Source organism: Mytilus edulis, chromosome 9, assembly GCF_963676685.1.
Source record: "Mytilus edulis chromosome 9, xbMytEdul2.2, whole genome shotgun sequence".
NCBI lineage: Eukaryota > Metazoa > Mollusca > Bivalvia > Mytilida > Mytilidae > Mytilus > Mytilus edulis.
In genome coordinates, this window is record NC_092352.1 from 11,049,649 (window position 1) to 11,068,039 (window position 18,391).

The 18,391-nt window shown below is 31.0% G+C and overlaps 1 protein-coding gene and 1 long non-coding RNA gene across 2 annotated transcripts in view; both read left to right on the plus strand.

Moving 5' to 3' along the window:
* Positions 1-3,073: 3,073 nt before the first annotated feature.
* Positions 3,074-6,082, plus strand: LOC139489506 (uncharacterized). The gene is made up of 3 exons (XR_011656192.1): positions 3,074-3,144; positions 3,703-3,761; positions 5,959-6,082. It is a non-coding gene; the product is annotated as an uncharacterized lncRNA (long non-coding RNA).
* Positions 6,083-9,020: 2,938 nt separating this feature from the next.
* The window catches only part of LOC139489431 (uncharacterized), a 61,032-nt gene continuing 51,661 nt past the window's right edge, over positions 9,021-18,391 (plus strand). Inside the window, exons 1-4 of the mRNA XM_071275753.1 lie at positions 9,021-9,175; positions 9,894-10,083; positions 16,572-16,780; positions 17,213-17,331. Of these exons, the coding sequence (XP_071131854.1) occupies positions 9,032-9,175; positions 9,894-10,083; positions 16,572-16,780; positions 17,213-17,331 (662 nt within the window). The 5' untranslated portion in view covers positions 9,021-9,031. The remainder of the gene's footprint in view (positions 9,176-9,893; positions 10,084-16,571; positions 16,781-17,212; positions 17,332-18,391) is intronic.

An 18,391-nucleotide genomic window follows, 5' to 3' on the forward strand; every position in this document is an offset into this window, starting at 1 on the left:
CCCTAACCTGGGACAGTGGTATAACAGTACAACATGAGAACGAACTATAAAAATCAGTTGAAAAAGGCTTAACTCATTAGATGGACCAAAATACAAGTGGACGTGGCTGGGTACTTACACATCCCGACACAAAAAGACACAATAAACTGATCTGAGAGTACTCACAGTTATCTGACAGCTAGTTCAAAGCCACTAACAACTATTAAAAAGATCATGTATCTAAGACTAAACTATCAATCTGTACACTTCCAACATTCAATGGATTTAGTGTAAAGACCTCATAAACAGCCAGAAAAAAACGTGACCTTGTGTAATGCCAAGTTATAGGTATCAACAGATTGTAGATCCATGAATATGTATATAACATACTAGTAATATTTAGTTAGCTTTTAATTTACTGATAACAAATTCAATATTTATACCAATAAACATAATATTCAATGATCTTATTACAGTGTTGAATAGGTAACCTTTTAGAATAAGTTTATTTAAAGGAGCGACAAGTTTACATGGATCATTTCTAAATTTCCGGGCACAGTTAACAACATTTCCGTAAAAATTAGGATGTGCTATCCCGTTTGAAATAACACTAATTATTTATAAAAATTCTTTAAAAGATAATCTCAGGTAAACACTCGTGGAAATAGCATGTCATAAATCAATAGAGTGGTCAGTGACTGGAAATTTAATTACATGTGTATTGTCAGATTAACTCTTCAATCCATTTAAATAATTGCCGGAGGTCATGTTTTGACATATGTTTATGAGTTCGAGATAAATAATGAATTTTGAATGCTTTTGTTAACCGTGGGATCAAATTAGTTCAACTCAACCGAAATTTCAACTCATCCAATTTCAACTCATCAGGAGTCGAATTACATACATTTATATGGAACAAAGTTCCGGACCAAGTGAAAACTTTGACTCATCCGAAATTTTGAGTCAACCGAGTTCGAGACAACTAGAGTTAACTGTATATTCATGTATGGAACAAAACAAAATAACGAATCATTTACATTTACTATGGGCAGGTCAGTCAGACCTCACCTTTGATCCCTGTAATAGTGAACATTTGTCTGATTTGTGTCTCATTACTTTTGTACTATAGAACACAAACTTCGTTTTCTGTTCAGGGAAACCAGTCCATTCATACTATAACATGTTTGTAATAAGTCAACTTGAACTACTAGCAGTCAACTAAAACCAATGTTAACTACCAAGTAGAGCAACTGTAATCCTTGCGAACTTGTACCACTGCAGACTCACCATAAAATATTATACATTGATATATGCATTGCTTTTGAAATTTATAACATATAAATTATTTGCCTTAATAATTGATTCATTAGATAAACATTATTGTACTATATATGAATGTTTAATGTTGAAGCAACATTGCCACAGTTTCCATAATTTCATTTGCCATGGTTTTTGGTTAAACGCCTCCAGTGTTTACAGCGCTTTGATTTTCACTTTTGTTATGGTTTTAGGACAATGAAGCTGTTAGTGATTGGACATATCAAACCCAGGAATATGGAAATGAAGGTAAGTATTTTATTTAGAGAACAACTCAATGAAGATAAGCGAACTAATAGTCATTTTTCACATCCAGGCTTATGAGATTTGTCCAGTTCTTAATGATTGATTCACAGTTTATTATTTCTTTGCACATGCATTTTGGAGATGTAAACAACAAACAGTTTGACACACCTTTATTTATTATTTGCTGATTTCAGCAGCATAAAAGATATTGATTTGATATTTGGTGTATTGTTTTATCATGGCAATTTACAGGTTAAGTTTGATTTTCACAATTTTAGCTTTTCTCCTTGTTCAGTTAAAGTCCTTCCCCTAGGATTAATTTGATGAAATACTTATTAATTACTAGATTTCAGCTCTAAAGGAAATAACTAATTTTTTAAAACATTGTATTAAAATGATTAAGGATCAATGACATTTTGATTTTTTTCCCTTTTCTAAAGTAAATTGTTTAAAGAATTTTGTGTAGGTTTGTTTTTATTTGATGTAGTTGACACCATCACAAGTCATTTCAAGCTATACAGTATAGATTAATTAATGAATATTATATATCTCCCTAAAAGTGATTTGGCTTTTGATGTCAACGTATATTTGTTCCATCTAACAGAAGTTCCAATGGAAACTTTGTTATAAACATTGTCAGAATATCTATTCCTGTTGGAACAAATATTATATACCATTTATTCTGTTAGGAACATGTAATACTGTAATATTTATTCCTGTGTAATTAATATTCCAGAATATTTTTTCCTTTTGGAACTTATATTATCATGATTATGAAGGAACTTCTATTCCGTGACATCGAAACAGCTGTATTTACAGCTTTTTCAGATCTGCTTATTAATTGTTGAGCAGAGTCTTGATTAAGACAAACAAACAAAAATAATGTTTTTTTTAAATTTCACCAATGTTTATATTTGCTCTAATCTCAAAACAACTTTATCATAGGTCATCACACTGCCTCATACTCAGTTATTAAGACTGCAGATGGGATCCAGTTTAAGAAATCTAGAGAAAGTAACCCTATACCTAATGCAAAAGGGGTACATCACAAGGTTGGTATAACATATTTGTTTTGAGAAGATAAAAAAAAAAACTATAATCCATCAACCAAACAGCAAACTGTTACCTTGTGAACTAGCACCTTTATTTTTTGTGACTTTTGCGAGTAGAAAAAAAATATATAAAGTGTTGCAAAAATGTAAAACTTAGACCTTTCCTTCTTAAACTACATCATATATATTTGAAAATTGCAAAACTTAAATAGCTGCAAAGTGGACTAGAAAAGGTCAAAAGCGAAATAAAGTATCTACAAAAATAAGTTGGCTTACAGTATATAATAGTTGCCACTGGATGTTAAACAGAAATACATTATCGTCATAATCATGAATTCATAATCCCAGATTTGTACTCAACATTTTTATTGGCATAATTTAAACAGATTCAGTATTAAGATACCATAAGCCAAACATAATTTATACTCTGACAGTCTGTTTGCTATGATGTCTTTATCTTTATTCAGGTTTTACATTTTGATCTTGATCTTGGAACTGTTAAAAGAGTTGTGGTGGACGAAGAATTTACATCTCCAAAGATATCACCAGAGTTAGTTACAAGAAAGGAAAAACATTTTTATTATGCAGACAATGTGATAGATTATTTTTATGATTTTGTGCTGTATATTTTTTGGTCAAAATATGAATATGTCAATTAGACAGCAGATCAGATCCAGGATTTTGAAAAAGTGGGATGGGTCCACAAACTAGGCAATGTTAGAAGTGGGACATGTAAAAAGTTTATATATGTAGCTCCATAGGAGTGGTGGTTACAGGAATAATATGATTAACACAAACAATGAATTATAATTGCTATTAGAAAAATGTAAAAATGATATTTTATGACAGCATAACTGCATATTTAGCTAATGCATACTGCCTATATGGTCTTGTGGTAGAGTAATCGCGTCAAGTGCAGGAGGTAGTGGGTTCAACTCCCTGGCATGGTAAAACCAAATACTTTTGAAATTTGTAGGTTGCTTTCAGCATAATTTCAAGATGGCACATTTCATCAATTTAAAAGGAATTGAACTCTTTTTATAAAAATTGAAAAAGGTAGATCTTAAAGGCCATTATTAAATTGCTCAACATTTTATTATACTTTTAGTTTTGATGCCGAAAAGAACATGAGGAAAGTAAAAGCTGTGAATGACTTCAATGACATGGGTGAGATTAAACATGCATATCATAATCTAATGTTAAATTTTAGTATGTACACAAGACTATTGAACAAATGTTTTTATTAGTTGTTTTATGAATCTATTTACTAGAATTAAAAAAAGTAATTCTGATTTTAAGCTGGTTTTTTTCTGAATAAGCTTTATTTTTCATTATGAAAATGATTAACAATCTTTGAATTTTATTGAAATTATTTTTTCACAGGCACATCCAGTAACATTCCCTAACATTTATATGATTGTTCATATCATATAGTTATTCACAGGGTTCCATCTGACAGCATTTTTGCAGGTAGCCCAGTCAATCTAGTATAAATTTGATCCTAACCTTGAAGTATTGTAACAGAAGATTTTTCAGCTTTAATCTTAAGCAATATACCTCAAATATACTCATAAAAAAACTTGAGGAAAACTAAAAAAATCATGATTTTAAATTTCCAATGGAGATTTGAATTGATATTGAAGATAGCTCTGCAAAAAAGGCAGAAATATCGATAAAAAATTATTACTTTACCACTTCTCTTCAACAGAATGTATGGATTCTTGATATTTTAGTGGTCTTTAGAGTATGAAAAACAACTCTTAATGTGTTTTCATATGTTATATATCAAGCTACAACCTAGATTTCATAATTCATTAGTTGACCATTTATTAGATTTTTCAGCATATCAAGGTAAAGAATCTCAAATTGAATAAAACTAATTAAGCATATATTCTTCTTTTTTTGTGGTGTAAAGTTTCACTAAACAAAGTAGATGCTGAACAAATATAATTAACAGATATAAACAATACCAAGTATTTACATTATTTTTCAAAATAGTTTCAAAGCCATATATTTGCAATTTCTTTAATGAAAAATGTGCAAAAAAATTTGACATAACCATAACATTTCGGTTTTGTACACTTCATGTGCAGAGGATTATCTCCCTTCCCAATGTTAATTTCACTAAGAAATTAAAAATTCAAAATAAGAGTTTTCCTACAGTAAGATTTTAAGGGACTTTTTTATGTGTACATTTGGGGCTTAATTCTATAGATTAGAACTAAAACATTTTTTGTTGCAATTAGTTTAAGGTTCAAACTTAGTCTGACTGGACTATATCTCAATTACAAAGAGATGTGCATAAAAAAATCTGTCTGATATAATGTCAGTATTTGAATTTTTAAACAAAAGATTCAAAATTCAAATTCATTCTTTGAATTAATAAACAAATATATTAATGAAAACTGACCTCCAATACTTTAATTGTGAAGTGTCTCTTGATCTTGAACTTAGTATCCTATTTGGAATTGAGTTATACAAACACTAAAGATCACTAAATATAGGTAGGCATTATACTGACCCAAATATGGTGATTTTTTTTGGAGCAAAATGAATAAGATTAAATTTCAGTACAAGCCTGTGCACTGATTTATAAAAAAATTGTTCAAGGGAAACCATTCAATCCCAGATATCCTAACCTAATGATAAACATTACATTTTTTACCTTAAATTTGATTATGCTTGATTACAAAATTCTTTGTCAATATTCTTTCATTGGAAAATTGCTAAATCTGAATACTTACTAAACCTTTATGTATTATTCTTGTACTAGAATTGATGCTGACAGGATATTTTTCAACATGTGACAAAAAAATCATTCTACAATCCAACTGGTTTTAGGAATGAAACAGTTTTAATACACATTCTGACGTCACTGCAAATGTTTTGATATTTTTAAGAGATTTTTGAATAATTGGAATGAAATACATTAAGAATATCAACTTCCATGTACAGCAATCTTTAACCTATAGGAAAATTTTTGGAAAGGTGGAGAAATTTTGACCATAATAAATAAATAAAAGTTAATGTATTTTGATTTGAAATTCAATTATCAAACTGGTTAGCATAGATATATAAGGTTTATATTGTTTTACCTAGTTTTAACTGAAACCTTTACACATCTTCTTTCCCTGGAGATGAATTTAATTTAGAAGGCAATTTTTTGAAAAGTTTAAAACATTCATTCAAGTTTTGGAATTTAGAAATTATGAAAGCAATAATCAAGTTTTAAACCATCTGATTTTTATTTCTTTGATTTGTAGACATCGAGACATTGATAGTCAGCTATGATGAGTCTATTTTAATAAAAAGGATTTGAATTTTAACTGAAATTACTAATAGAAGTCACCATTTCATTTTACAGAAAATCCTACAATGTCGGCTTCAAACAAAGGAGAGTTAAAATTTCTGAAGAAAGAACAAATCAAGGAAAAATCCTACAGACCTGTAGATGACATTGTTACTGATAGTATACACTTTGGTGATGTAAGGTTCATCTCGGATATTTATATGTTCATTCCTTGAACTGAGCCTTTTAAAAGTCAGTCTTAAAGTCATATAATCCTTAAAATTTAAATGAAAAGTTGAATATGTTTTATACACTAAAATAGTAAAAGTCAGAATGGAAATCGGGTATCCTTCAAAGAGTTCTAGACAACATACTGACCCAAAGAGCAGAAAACAGCTGAGGGCACCATATGGTCTTCAACACAACGATAAAATCCTGTACTTGAATGCAGTTGCGGCTGAAAATACATCAAAGCCAAAATAGAGTATATTTATTAACTTATATTGGTGTTTTGTCGACATGTAATGTACAGGTCTTATATTAAGTTTGAAAATAATTGCACACACAATCTTCTCATAAGCTGTTCCTGCTGAGGGGAGATCTTTCTCATGGAAGGTAGCAATGCTGTTATCATTTAAACAGTGTTTGTTTGATTCTATTAATATATATAAGAAGACATTGTACGAGTGCCAATGAGACAATACACTTTATCACTATTTGTCCCCCATGACTAGATATCACATAGGTTCCCATAACATTTTGACGTCATAAAACATAAGATCTGATGCCACAAAGGAAAAGTGATTGTTGTATGTGTCAAAAGTTCAAGCGGCTGGGTTAGCCCTGATTAGCGATAAGGTGTATGAGACTCCATCCAAGTCACAATTTGTGAAAGTAAACCATTATAGGTAAAATTACAGCCTTCAACACAGAGAGCACTGTCTCATGTGAACAACAATCCACAAAGAGTCCCAAACTTATTTATTATTGTTGAAAATACTTGTTTAATACTAAATACTTCTTTTTAGGTTGAACGGAAGGAATATAATGCACAAAAAATCTACAAGTTGAAAGAAACCATTAGAAAAAAAGTAAACTGTATTAGGCAAGAACCAGATGAAGGTTTGTGTATAACAACTTACTATTGGTTGTACAATCAGTGACAATCAATTGTTAAAATCTTTTGTATAAAAATTTATTTTACAAAAACTTGTAAATTGGTTGATGATTTTAATTCTCAAAATTAATTTCCTTTCAACAAACCATCTGAAACAGCCAAAAAGGTTCATGTACACCTGGAATGATACTTTTACTATTTTCATTATTCAAGAATATGAAAAATAATTATATGATTGCTTGTTGATTTTAAAATATCTCCAGAGATAGCAGATACTACAATATGATAACATAATTCAATCTTGCAGGATCTGCTGAGGTTTCCACATGCTTCCACAACATTTTAGAAGCCTTAGTACAGTTACCTGATAATCATCTTACAGGAATAGCTAGAGAATACTTCACTACTAAAACACCATTGTAAGTTGCTTCAGATGATCAGATGATTCACAGATATATAAAAGTATTTCTTTTGGAAGGATAACTGATATAAATAGCTAAAATATATAACTTATTTAAAGAAAACTTGACTTTATACCATTGCAGGGTTTTTTTATAGTGGTATGTGCTTTGCTCGTTGTTGAAAGGCCATATAGTGACCTAGAGTTATAACTTCTTTGTTATTTGGTGTCTGATGGACAGCTGTCTGATTGGCATTCATACCACATCTTTTACATAAGGATGACCATTTATAAGAAATCTACACTAGGAACTATATCAATGTGTCATATTAATACATCCACACTTTACATTAATTGTACTATGGTTTGATCAACAATACTGGTATTTTGATTTTAATGTGTGGTTTTAATTGGAATTATATATTATACCTTTCTTACAAAATTCATGATCTGAAGTTTCCATATTTGTTTGACTATTTTTATGCCCCACCTACGATAGTAGAGGCGCATTATGGTTTCTGGTCTGTGTGTCCATCTGTCTGTTTGTTCGTCTGTTTGTTCGTTCGTCTGTTCGTTCGTTCGTCTGTCCGTTCGTCTGTTCCGTTTCAGGTTAAAGTTTTTGGTCTAGGTAGTTTTTGATGAAGCTGAAGTCCAATCAACATGAAACTTAGTACACATCTTACTTATGATATGATCTTTCTAATCTTACAGCCAAATGAGATATTTTTACCAAATTTCACGGTCCATTGAACATGGAAAATGATAGTGCGAGTGAGGCATCCGTGTACTTTGGACACATTCTTGTTCATCATATTTTTGTGACCTTATATACTTTTTCAACTGGAGTTATTGAACTTGCAATAATCTGGGGCCTATTTCAGCATAGTAATTTCATTTTTCATAGAAATCTTGTTCATATTTGTATTTATGTTTCTTTAGAACCTCATAACCTTTATGCTTATAAGAGGGTGGTAAAGGGTTATTTTCGTGCAACGTTTTCGGCCTTTTTATTTCACGTATTTTCGTGTTTTAACGTTTTATTTCTCGTTTTCTCGTGTTTGGCTCGATTTGCGTGCTTCGTGTTTCCCCTTATTTATTTTCCGTGTTTCGTGTCAGTGCTCTTAATTTCTCGTGCAGGACCCGAATTTGATTAAAAAGTCAGTGTGGTATAATACCTTTTGAAACTTGTGTAAACTTATAGAAATTGATGTATATATTGTTACCATTCTACTTTTGCTTTTGCGATATGTATGGTATTAATGAAGTCCATCAAATTGCTAGTCTATGAATTCAATTTTTTTATCAAGAAAGATGCAAGTAGCGGACGCGAAAAGGTGACCGCAAGGTCTTCATGTTCATTACTAATGGCTGCATGATCTACAAGAACGGCTGGATATAACTTCTGGTACTTGTTTCCTTAATATTTACGATCTTATTTATCGTGCTTCGTTTTTCCCGATTTTTATTTTTCGTGCTACGTTTTTGCGATTTTTATTTCACGTGTTTCCGTGTTCAGTACCACCCTTTACCACCCTCTTATAATCCTTCTTTCACACACCTTGTCTCAAAAAATGTATTTATGATATGGAATTTGTTTCAGTCTCTCAAGTGACCAAGAGAAAACTGAGATTATGATTGATGCCTTTGCAAGTCTATGTACAGATCTTAGTGAGACTTTGCTAGCCAATTTCATTATTTACTGTGAAGAACCACAACCTGAGCTTGTTATGAGATTGTTTTCACATATACCAGAGTTCAGTAAACCACCACATCAGGTAATACTAAAAAGTTTAAATATATTGTTAGTGCAACCTAGTATGAAAATAATTAAAATATTGTTCTCTCCTTTATTTGATGCTTTCCAACAGGTCAAGTTTGAATTTAAGTAGCATCACTTATACCGTTCTAGAGTTATGTCCCTTTTTTATGTTATATGCAAGCAGGGACATCATCTGTGTACATGGCACATTCTCCATTTATTTTTAACTATCTTTGTTATCCTGCTCATTACCTTTATTCCCACCTGCATCACTGAGAATGCTGCAGTTGTGAGTTCTGGAAGAAAAATCATGATCTGTCACAGATGGAGTGAAATGCTAATTAAAAAAAACAAACTTCAGTAATATTTTCCAAAATAAATGAGATGGTTGCAATATTTCATCTTACAATAGTTGTATGTAAAATTCTTATTTTAATCTGCATCTAATATCATTGACTGAACTTTACTTTAAATGACTGAGTATTGCACTAAACGGCTAGTTTGTTTCAGTTTCCTTAAATTAAGTGAAATCTTATGATCTGATCGAAGGAATAAATTTAAAATGCAACTTGAAGAGAAAAATGCCCTTTTATATTGTGAAAGTGCAAAGCCCCTTGGAATAACACTGTCATAAGGATTAACACATACTAGTCATAAATGATCTATAATAATTTTTTTTGGCAATATTGATGATGTAAAAGCTGGATAGCAGAATATTTTTAATGATTTTTCAGAGTATTGTATCTGCCATTGAGGATATATGTTTCAGAAGAGGCAATCTGTCAAAATCCTTGTATACTGAAAAACTGTATCAGAGAGCATTACTTACCCTTGGTATCGTTGTTAATCAACTATCCAAAGCTGGAGATCAGAAAACTGCTACAGACATCATAGAACAAGTCCATCAGAAATTAGGACTTCATGGTATTGTACATGTATTCATTTGTTTGCCTCACTCACAGTGAGTTGACTGTTAGTGTTGCTCTCCACCAATTGCAACTCATTCAAAATTTTGACCGAATTGCAATTTGTTTTTTAAAATCAAATTGTTCAACTGGTCAGAAATTTGAACCAACTGCTGTAGAAAACCACAACCAAGTCATGAAAGTGCAAGGTGATAAAATATAACATGCTTACAATCCTGTAAGACTTTTATGATGTTGTGACAAAATTAGTTTATCAGTTTGTATAGTTATATTATATTCATTTCCATGCTGAAGGGGAACTGTTTATTTTGAATTGCTATTAAATTGTCCAAACTAAGCTTTCATATAGTTTTTCTTTCTAAAAGTATTCTATATTTATAAGAATCAGATATTATTTTAAATAAAACATCATATATTCAGTAAAATGTGTGTGAAATAACAATATGCTATTGATAAATTTTCAGGGGAGATAACTTAAAATATTATTCTTTTGAATAAAGACTTTTTGAAAGAAAAGTTATTATCTCCCCCATGGAAACTTCCTACAAACATATATTGCAATTTTACACATATTTTACTGAATATGAAATGTTTTAATTCATATAATGTCTGATTCTTATAAATACTAGAACACACCTGTGATATCGCAGGTCCGTGACTGAATTAAAGTATATAACTATGCGCAAGCCTTATTTTAGTATTAGTATTGTCATTTGATAAAGTCATGCCGATTATAAGATACACAGTTTTCTCCACTTTCAAATCTTTCTGTTTGAACCTGTCGAACTGGAACTTATCAATTATTGATAATATTAATTATTTGGAAAACAAAAGGTCCTGGAATGGAGTACTTTTTGGGAAAATGACGCAGTCATTGTTCCATTACTGCCGACCTGAACTTCATTACATTTCTCTGCCTACCGCGCTTGGTTTCGTATTTACTATTTTCCATACAAACTGGAATCTGCTTGTGTTATCATTATGCATGATGTAGTTATCAGCCAGGAACCAGTTTACACTCGGTTTCATAATTCTATACAAACTAACTGGTTTCTGCTTGTATTCCACTACACTCGAACAAAGTGTTGTAGTTTGACGGGAACCAGTTTAGAATTTGTAAACTACAAAACGTAATCGGTTATTGTTCATTCCGTTTTGATGTTTCATACCGACTTATATGGTTTGAATAAGCTTAAGACCCTTCAAACATTAATGTGATAGGTATATTAAAGCACGGGGGGGGTCTCTTCCTATATAAAGGTATATACATATGTGCCGCTGGAATGGGTCCCTTTTTTGATCCGTCAAATATATCAATGGGGTGCAATTTTACCGAGGAAATATATCAATAGGTAGTAATTGACCGATTGTGATATATCAATGGGTCATAAAATATATGAATGGGTTATGATTTCGCTGTGAAATATATGTATAGGTAGGGATTTCACAATTATTCAATATATGAATGGGGGGTGTTTTTAAAATCCCAGCTGCACACCTGTACCCAAAATCCCATGTTGAGACCCCCCCGTGTATTAAAGACTGTTTTACAAAAGGATGGAACTGTTTTACTTTCAAAGTCGTACTATAGTGATATCTGTCATGTACGGATTTCCACTCTCACCGGTTAATTTCTTCTTTTACACGTGCTTTTGAAACTTCCTGTTTAAACATCGCAAGTTTCAAAATTGTTATTTGAGTGAATTAAACTTATTTTTACAATCATGAAGCGTTCCAGAATCATTTTCAAGCAGTTTCTTCTCTTTGATGATGGAAAATAGGTTTTCTCAAGAAAATACCGCAAACGATCGCAGAGGAATTGAAACGTACAAGTCAAGTCGGCACCTGGTTAAATTGGCATCTAGTCAAATCGGCACCTATTTGACGTCAATTCGGCATCCAATAATATTTGTTATAATATTTTCTATTCAATTAATTAATAACTGTTACCAAGTACATAGTGAATATGTTGTTGTGTATTTAGGTAAACAAGGAAACCAAAGTGAATATGTTGTTGTGTATAAAGGTAAACAACGAAGCCCTTATTACCCAACTGTTGTTCTAACAATTAGACAATTATTAAAATAAAATGGAAAACTATGAGTCCCTTTCAATAAATCAAACTTTCATGCCAAATAATTAGCAAATTTAAGGTTGTTTTTTTTCAGTAAAGTTTAAACAGCATTAAACCAAAAATCCCGTAAAATGCTCAACTGGTTAAAATAATGCATAAAAATATCCAATATCTCATGTATTAGTCCAAATAATTATGACGTCTGGCAAGGATATTTTATTTTTTTTCTGGGACGCCTTCCTACGACGTTCGTAGGAAGGCGTCCCAGAAAATAATTAACATAGCCTTGCGGTCATAGGAAGGTGTCCCAGAATAAAATTAAAAAAGCCTTGCCAGACGTAATAATTATTTGGACTACTCATATATATTACATTGAAAATACACCAAAAAAGTCATTTAGTTGAGAAAAATAAATATATATACAAAATGTACATGAACACCCAAAAATGTGAAAGTTAGTATTTAACTCTTTTTGCTTAAATACTGAAAAAATTCTGGCAACCCCTTTCTTATTTTTACTCTTTTTGCTTAAAATACTGTTAAAAATATATATTTAACATGGGTGACGAATTGACTATATCAGGTGTCGATTTAACCAGGTGCTGATTTGTCCAGGTGCCAATTTAACCAGGTGCTGGTTTGACTAGAATTCTTTGACAAATGTTTGAAATTACCTGAGTTTCATTAGACCTTTGATAACAGTAACAAAAAGATTATTTACTTAATATTTTGTGGGAGAAGGGGGTTCAGACTGTGGTATCAGGTCTGTTCGCGCCCAATACACTTTCGCACCCTACACGTTCGCACCCAAGGTCCGTTCGCACTCTACTCATTCGCGCCCAATTTTAATTCAAATTCAAGTTGAATAATTGGAAAATCATGATTGTTGTTTTAAATTGCTTTGGTGTAAATACTGAATGTATTTATAACTTGATATGAGTAAAACATTGAAGATTTTAAAGGAAAAACACAAAAGATAATTGTTTTTAACAGCTTGGTCCCTTTGATCTGAAACAACGAAGCAATAAAATATAGGAACCAAAATATAGCAATCCACTATTATAACCAAAACATGATAAAATTTATTCAACACACAGAAAAAAACATAGTCAGAATCTCACTTCATTTTGAAACAAGTCAATGAAACAAAGTTATAGCAATACATTAACCAAAACATGATTAAGAGTTATTCAACACAAAATAAAACGTTGACAAAATACCACTTTATTTAGAAAGGATTATTATTATTTTTAACAATACCCTATCCAAAACATGATCAACACTTTATTTTGAGACAATGACAACAATTATACTTATAAGAAAACACTTGCTTACAGAGTTATTAAACACAAAACCAATTAAGATTGGGTGCGAACATGTAGGGTGTGAAAGTGAAAGGGGCGAACATGAGTGGGGGCAAATGTGAATGGGGCGCGAACGGACCCCGGTTCAGACTATGTACCAGTGAGAAATATACAAGCCTTTCTACGGTATTTATTTGTACAAATTCAGGTAGTCTTGACCTATTCATTTATCTTAAAAAAACAGCCAGTTGTCACCTTCACTTCACACACACTCATATACAAGTATCAATTATATGCTTGCGAGACATGTTGCATTGTTTAACTAATTAAGGTATGTGAAAATCAAGACTTGCATAAAAACTATCCCAATATTAGAGACAGTGGCGTCATTTTTCTTCAGAGCTTTCAGCTCTTTGATTAATCAACAGCATTGTCCTATATTAGTCATAAATAAAGTTGAATTCTTTGATTCGCTGTTTTACGTCATGCCCGCTAACAAATTGAAAACTGTACCTATACGCCTTATTTTAGTCCAGATTTTTAATATTCGTATTGTTATCTTAGAAAGTCTAACTGATTAAAATACTACAATAGGTAACAATTTGACAATTAAGTAGTGTCAACCCTGTGATTATGACCAATGTAATACTATATAACATATTAATCCTGAATACACCGTTTGGTGGTGCGCCTGTCAGATGCGGTACGTACAGATAAGGTAATCGGTAACAGGTGAATATACTATTGGTATCGGTATCAGACTCGACCCGGAACTTCTTAATTATTGGCAATATTAATTACGTGGAAAACAAAAGGGCCTGGAGTGGTGTAATTTTTAATCTACACCTTTGTACTATATTAGTTATATATAAAGTTGAATTTTTTTATTTGTCGTTTTTACGTGATGACGGCTGACAAATTGGACCTCGTAATTTTAGTATTATAGATAGAATACTTTTAGAAAGAAAAACTATATGAAACCTTAGTTTGGACAATTTAATAGCAATTCAAAATAAACAGTTCCCCTTCAGCATGGAAATGAATATAATATAACTATACAAACTGATAAACTAATTTTTGTCACAACATCATTAAAGTGGAGTTAAAGTCTTATAGGATTGTAAGTTTATTTTATTTTATCACCTTTTGACTGAACAATTTGTTCAATTTTCTGACCAGTTGAACAATTTGGTTTAATAAAACAAATTGCAATTTGGTCAAAATTTTGAATGAGTTGCAATTGGTGGAGAGCAACACTAACAGTCAACTCACTGTAATCTGTGAATGTGAAAATCAAAAGAGAAGGATTACTGTGAAAGTACTTTAATTCGTGGGTATCAATTTTCATGGTTTTAGCAATATTTACATGTTCATGAGTTTTTAAATTCGTGGATTTTAGTTTTCTAAATAAAAAAAAATGAAAAATTGAAGTCTTTAGAAACGAAGGTTACAAATAGTCTGGATTGAAGGAAATTGCAAAAGTAAACATTGAGTCGTGTAAAGCGTAGTGATAACACTTATTAACCCATGATAAAGTGATCAACAGATTATAGATCATCAAAGGTGTTAATTAGGCCATTCAACATGTCACCTAAAGAAAACAGTAACATAAACAAATGCTATAAACGTATCTTGAATTGTCAAATAATTCTTATCAAAATCAAGACCAGCATGAAATTATTATTTCTTATATGTACGAGAACTATGAGGATATAAAATGAACACTTTATCATACTAGCATATCAATACTGGAAATCTGACTTTCATCGATCAAAAACAAAAGTTGTACATTTTAGGTTATTAAAGATTAAATGAGTATAATCATGCATGCGGTTGTAGTTCTGTGACTGCTATTAAAGTGTATTCTCAGATTTGGCGCTATTCAATATGTTATCGTAGACTAGACCACATCAGAAGTCAAACCTACCGATGGTGATCTTTCCATGTCTTTATTTGGACAATGGTTGTTTTATTTCATTGGACACTTAAATTCAGGGATAAAGTCACCCACGAAAACCACGAAAATTGGTACCCCATGAATAAAAATTCTTTCACAGTATATCAGTATGTGGAATTAAAGATTGAAACATAGCAAGAGAGCTGTATGATATTTTCATAGTCACAGCCATCAAATAGAGTTACCAATCTCTTGTTTAATATAGTTCTTACTGCGGATTCATTATTATTTGTAGAATACCTATTGTTGTGTGCTTTATGGGAACAGTTAAACCACGAATTCAAACATTCAACGAATTACAAATTTTCTATAGGCTTTGTATACAGAGATAGGCAAAACCACGAAATCAAATATCCACGAAACTGCAAGTTTTCCTCAATCCACCAAAATTAATACCCACGAAAATAAATGAATCCATAGTATTCATATTTACAGTGTTCATTTCATTATAAATGCACCTTTAGTCAAATTTTTTTTTAAGGAACAGGATCATAAGTGTTGTTCCTACACATCTTGTTTGAAACTAGTTCTGAATTTATTTCTGAGTTGCTCTGATCAGCATTTTTCCAATTTTTCCAATTTTCCATTTTTTTCATTTTGTGCCTTCACTTACTCAAATCCTTGATTCTTGCTTTGATTTTGTGTTTTTTTGATAACCAATATTAGGTTTTTGGTGTTTGGAGTCATTGACATGTGTTTCACATATTAACTTGATATACATTTATGAAAAATAAAATACCAAGATTTAATGAATTTAGATCCCATGACTTTAAAACAACAACTCTGAAAACCATATTTATATGTAGCTTTTACTTGTGAAACCTGCCATTGTTTAAAATATTTGAAAGGATTCAAAAAAGCCTTCTTCAGATATTGTGAAATTTGTAAAGATTTTGACAATTATAGTCCCAAAAATTCTAGATCAACTAATTTTCTGTTCAGGTAGGTGATTCTTCTGTGTCATATGTTAATGAATTCATGTCCAACTGGCTCAAATTTTCAATAATACTTTATTTATGTTTGTTTGGACCTACAGAACACATATAAAATGATATTCAACAAAAAAGATTTAATTAACCATATAAAACTTTAATTTGTTAATAAATTTATGTCCAGTCATGTTTGAAAAAGAGGTTACTTGTACATTTTAGATCCATGGACATACAAAGTAAAGAGAGCTATACAGACAGATGAACAGCAAGTAGAACATGACCATTGGAAGGTTACTCTGCTTGAGACTTTAGGCAATGCTGGAATGGACTCATCCTATGATTATATTGTTTCTCATGTCAATACAACAAATTCTCCCTGGATAAAACGAGCTGGACTCAATGCGCTACGAAAATATGAACATGAGAGGGTAAATATAATATGATAATTAAGTCAAGTCTAACATTAAATCCTGAGTTCTAATAGAAATACAGAATCTATGTGTATTTCCTTTTAATTTGAATTTAACCTACAGATAAGATTACCCCTTGTCAATTTATAGAACTCTCCATTAAGTAGTATCCAACAATCAGTTGGCCGTCTACTTGTAATGTTTGTTGCAAATTAATTGACTTCTGTATGAAGGGCTGATTTTATCATACTTTGTCTGGACTTAAAAATGTTGAGTTCTACTGTGTCACATATTTTTTATTAAGAATTTCTGTTTAATTTACAAAAAATAGAATAAGGAAAACCTGACTGGGGACAAAAAACCTCAATCATTCATAATCAACTTAATAGAAAATAGTTTTTTATCTGTGTTTTTTTTAAAATGTTGATGAACACATTTAAATTTTTTCAGGCAGCAGATAGGATGCTTGAAACTGCTCTATATGATGAAGATGAAAATGTAAGATATGAGGCATTGTTATTATATCAGGCACATCCAAAATCTAAAGTGATTTCTCCGTTAAATAACAGGTAAATTAAATATAAGACTTTAAGGAATAAAATATACATATGTCTGTAGAACATGTTTTTTTTCTTACTATATTCATCCTCCTCTTGTGCAGTAATTGTATTGATACTCCACCTACAGTTATCCATAAACCTATGTACTACCATATATGCATGCTCAATTTTGTGTATTTTAAAATCTCCCAGACACAATAATATATCAAAGAATTAGTCCTACATTGACTTTTTTATGATGCAGTTACTACAGAGTAGAGTGTGATGGCATCACTTTGTCTAGTTTTAAGTTGGTATTTGGATGTTATCCACTTATATGAATTGTCACACATTTGTTTTTTTCTCATACCTTCCAAAACTCAATTTAGTGTTTTCCTGTCTTCAATTTTGAAATTAAGGTAGCACAATACAAAGATTTGTTCACTCCCAATCGGACAACTTTAAACTGATGTAATTCATTTAATCCTGCTTTATATATTATAAATGAGGTACCAAAAGAAAGAAGAAAGATTCATTTTTCAAATTGTGATAATTTCATTATGACATAATTATTACATAATTAATTATTATATAATAAGTTGCTATATTGTGATGTCCACACTTGAATGAATTTAACGTCTTTGTTCTTCATAGCATCCCAAAATATTTAAAAGATTCTGGTACAACACAGCTTGACCTCCAAAACTGTGTCTCAGATTTCCAAAAAACATCAATAGAACAAATTTTATACCCAATTGAATTTAGCGGTCTCTTATGAATTATTGTTGCAAATTTCATTGTAGATTTATGAGAGAATGAAATACAATAGGAAAAATCTGAGACACAGTTTTGGAGGTCAAATGTGTTGTGCAAGAATCTATAAAATATTTTGGGATGCTATGAATAACGAAGAAGCTAAATTCATTCAAGTATGGACATCACAATATGGCAACTAATTACATAACAATTAATTATGTAATAATTATGTCATAATGAAATTATCACAATTTGGAAGATTAATCCTTCTTCTTTCTTTTGGTACCTCATTTATAAAATTTAAAGAAAGATGAGTGGAATTACATCAGTTTAA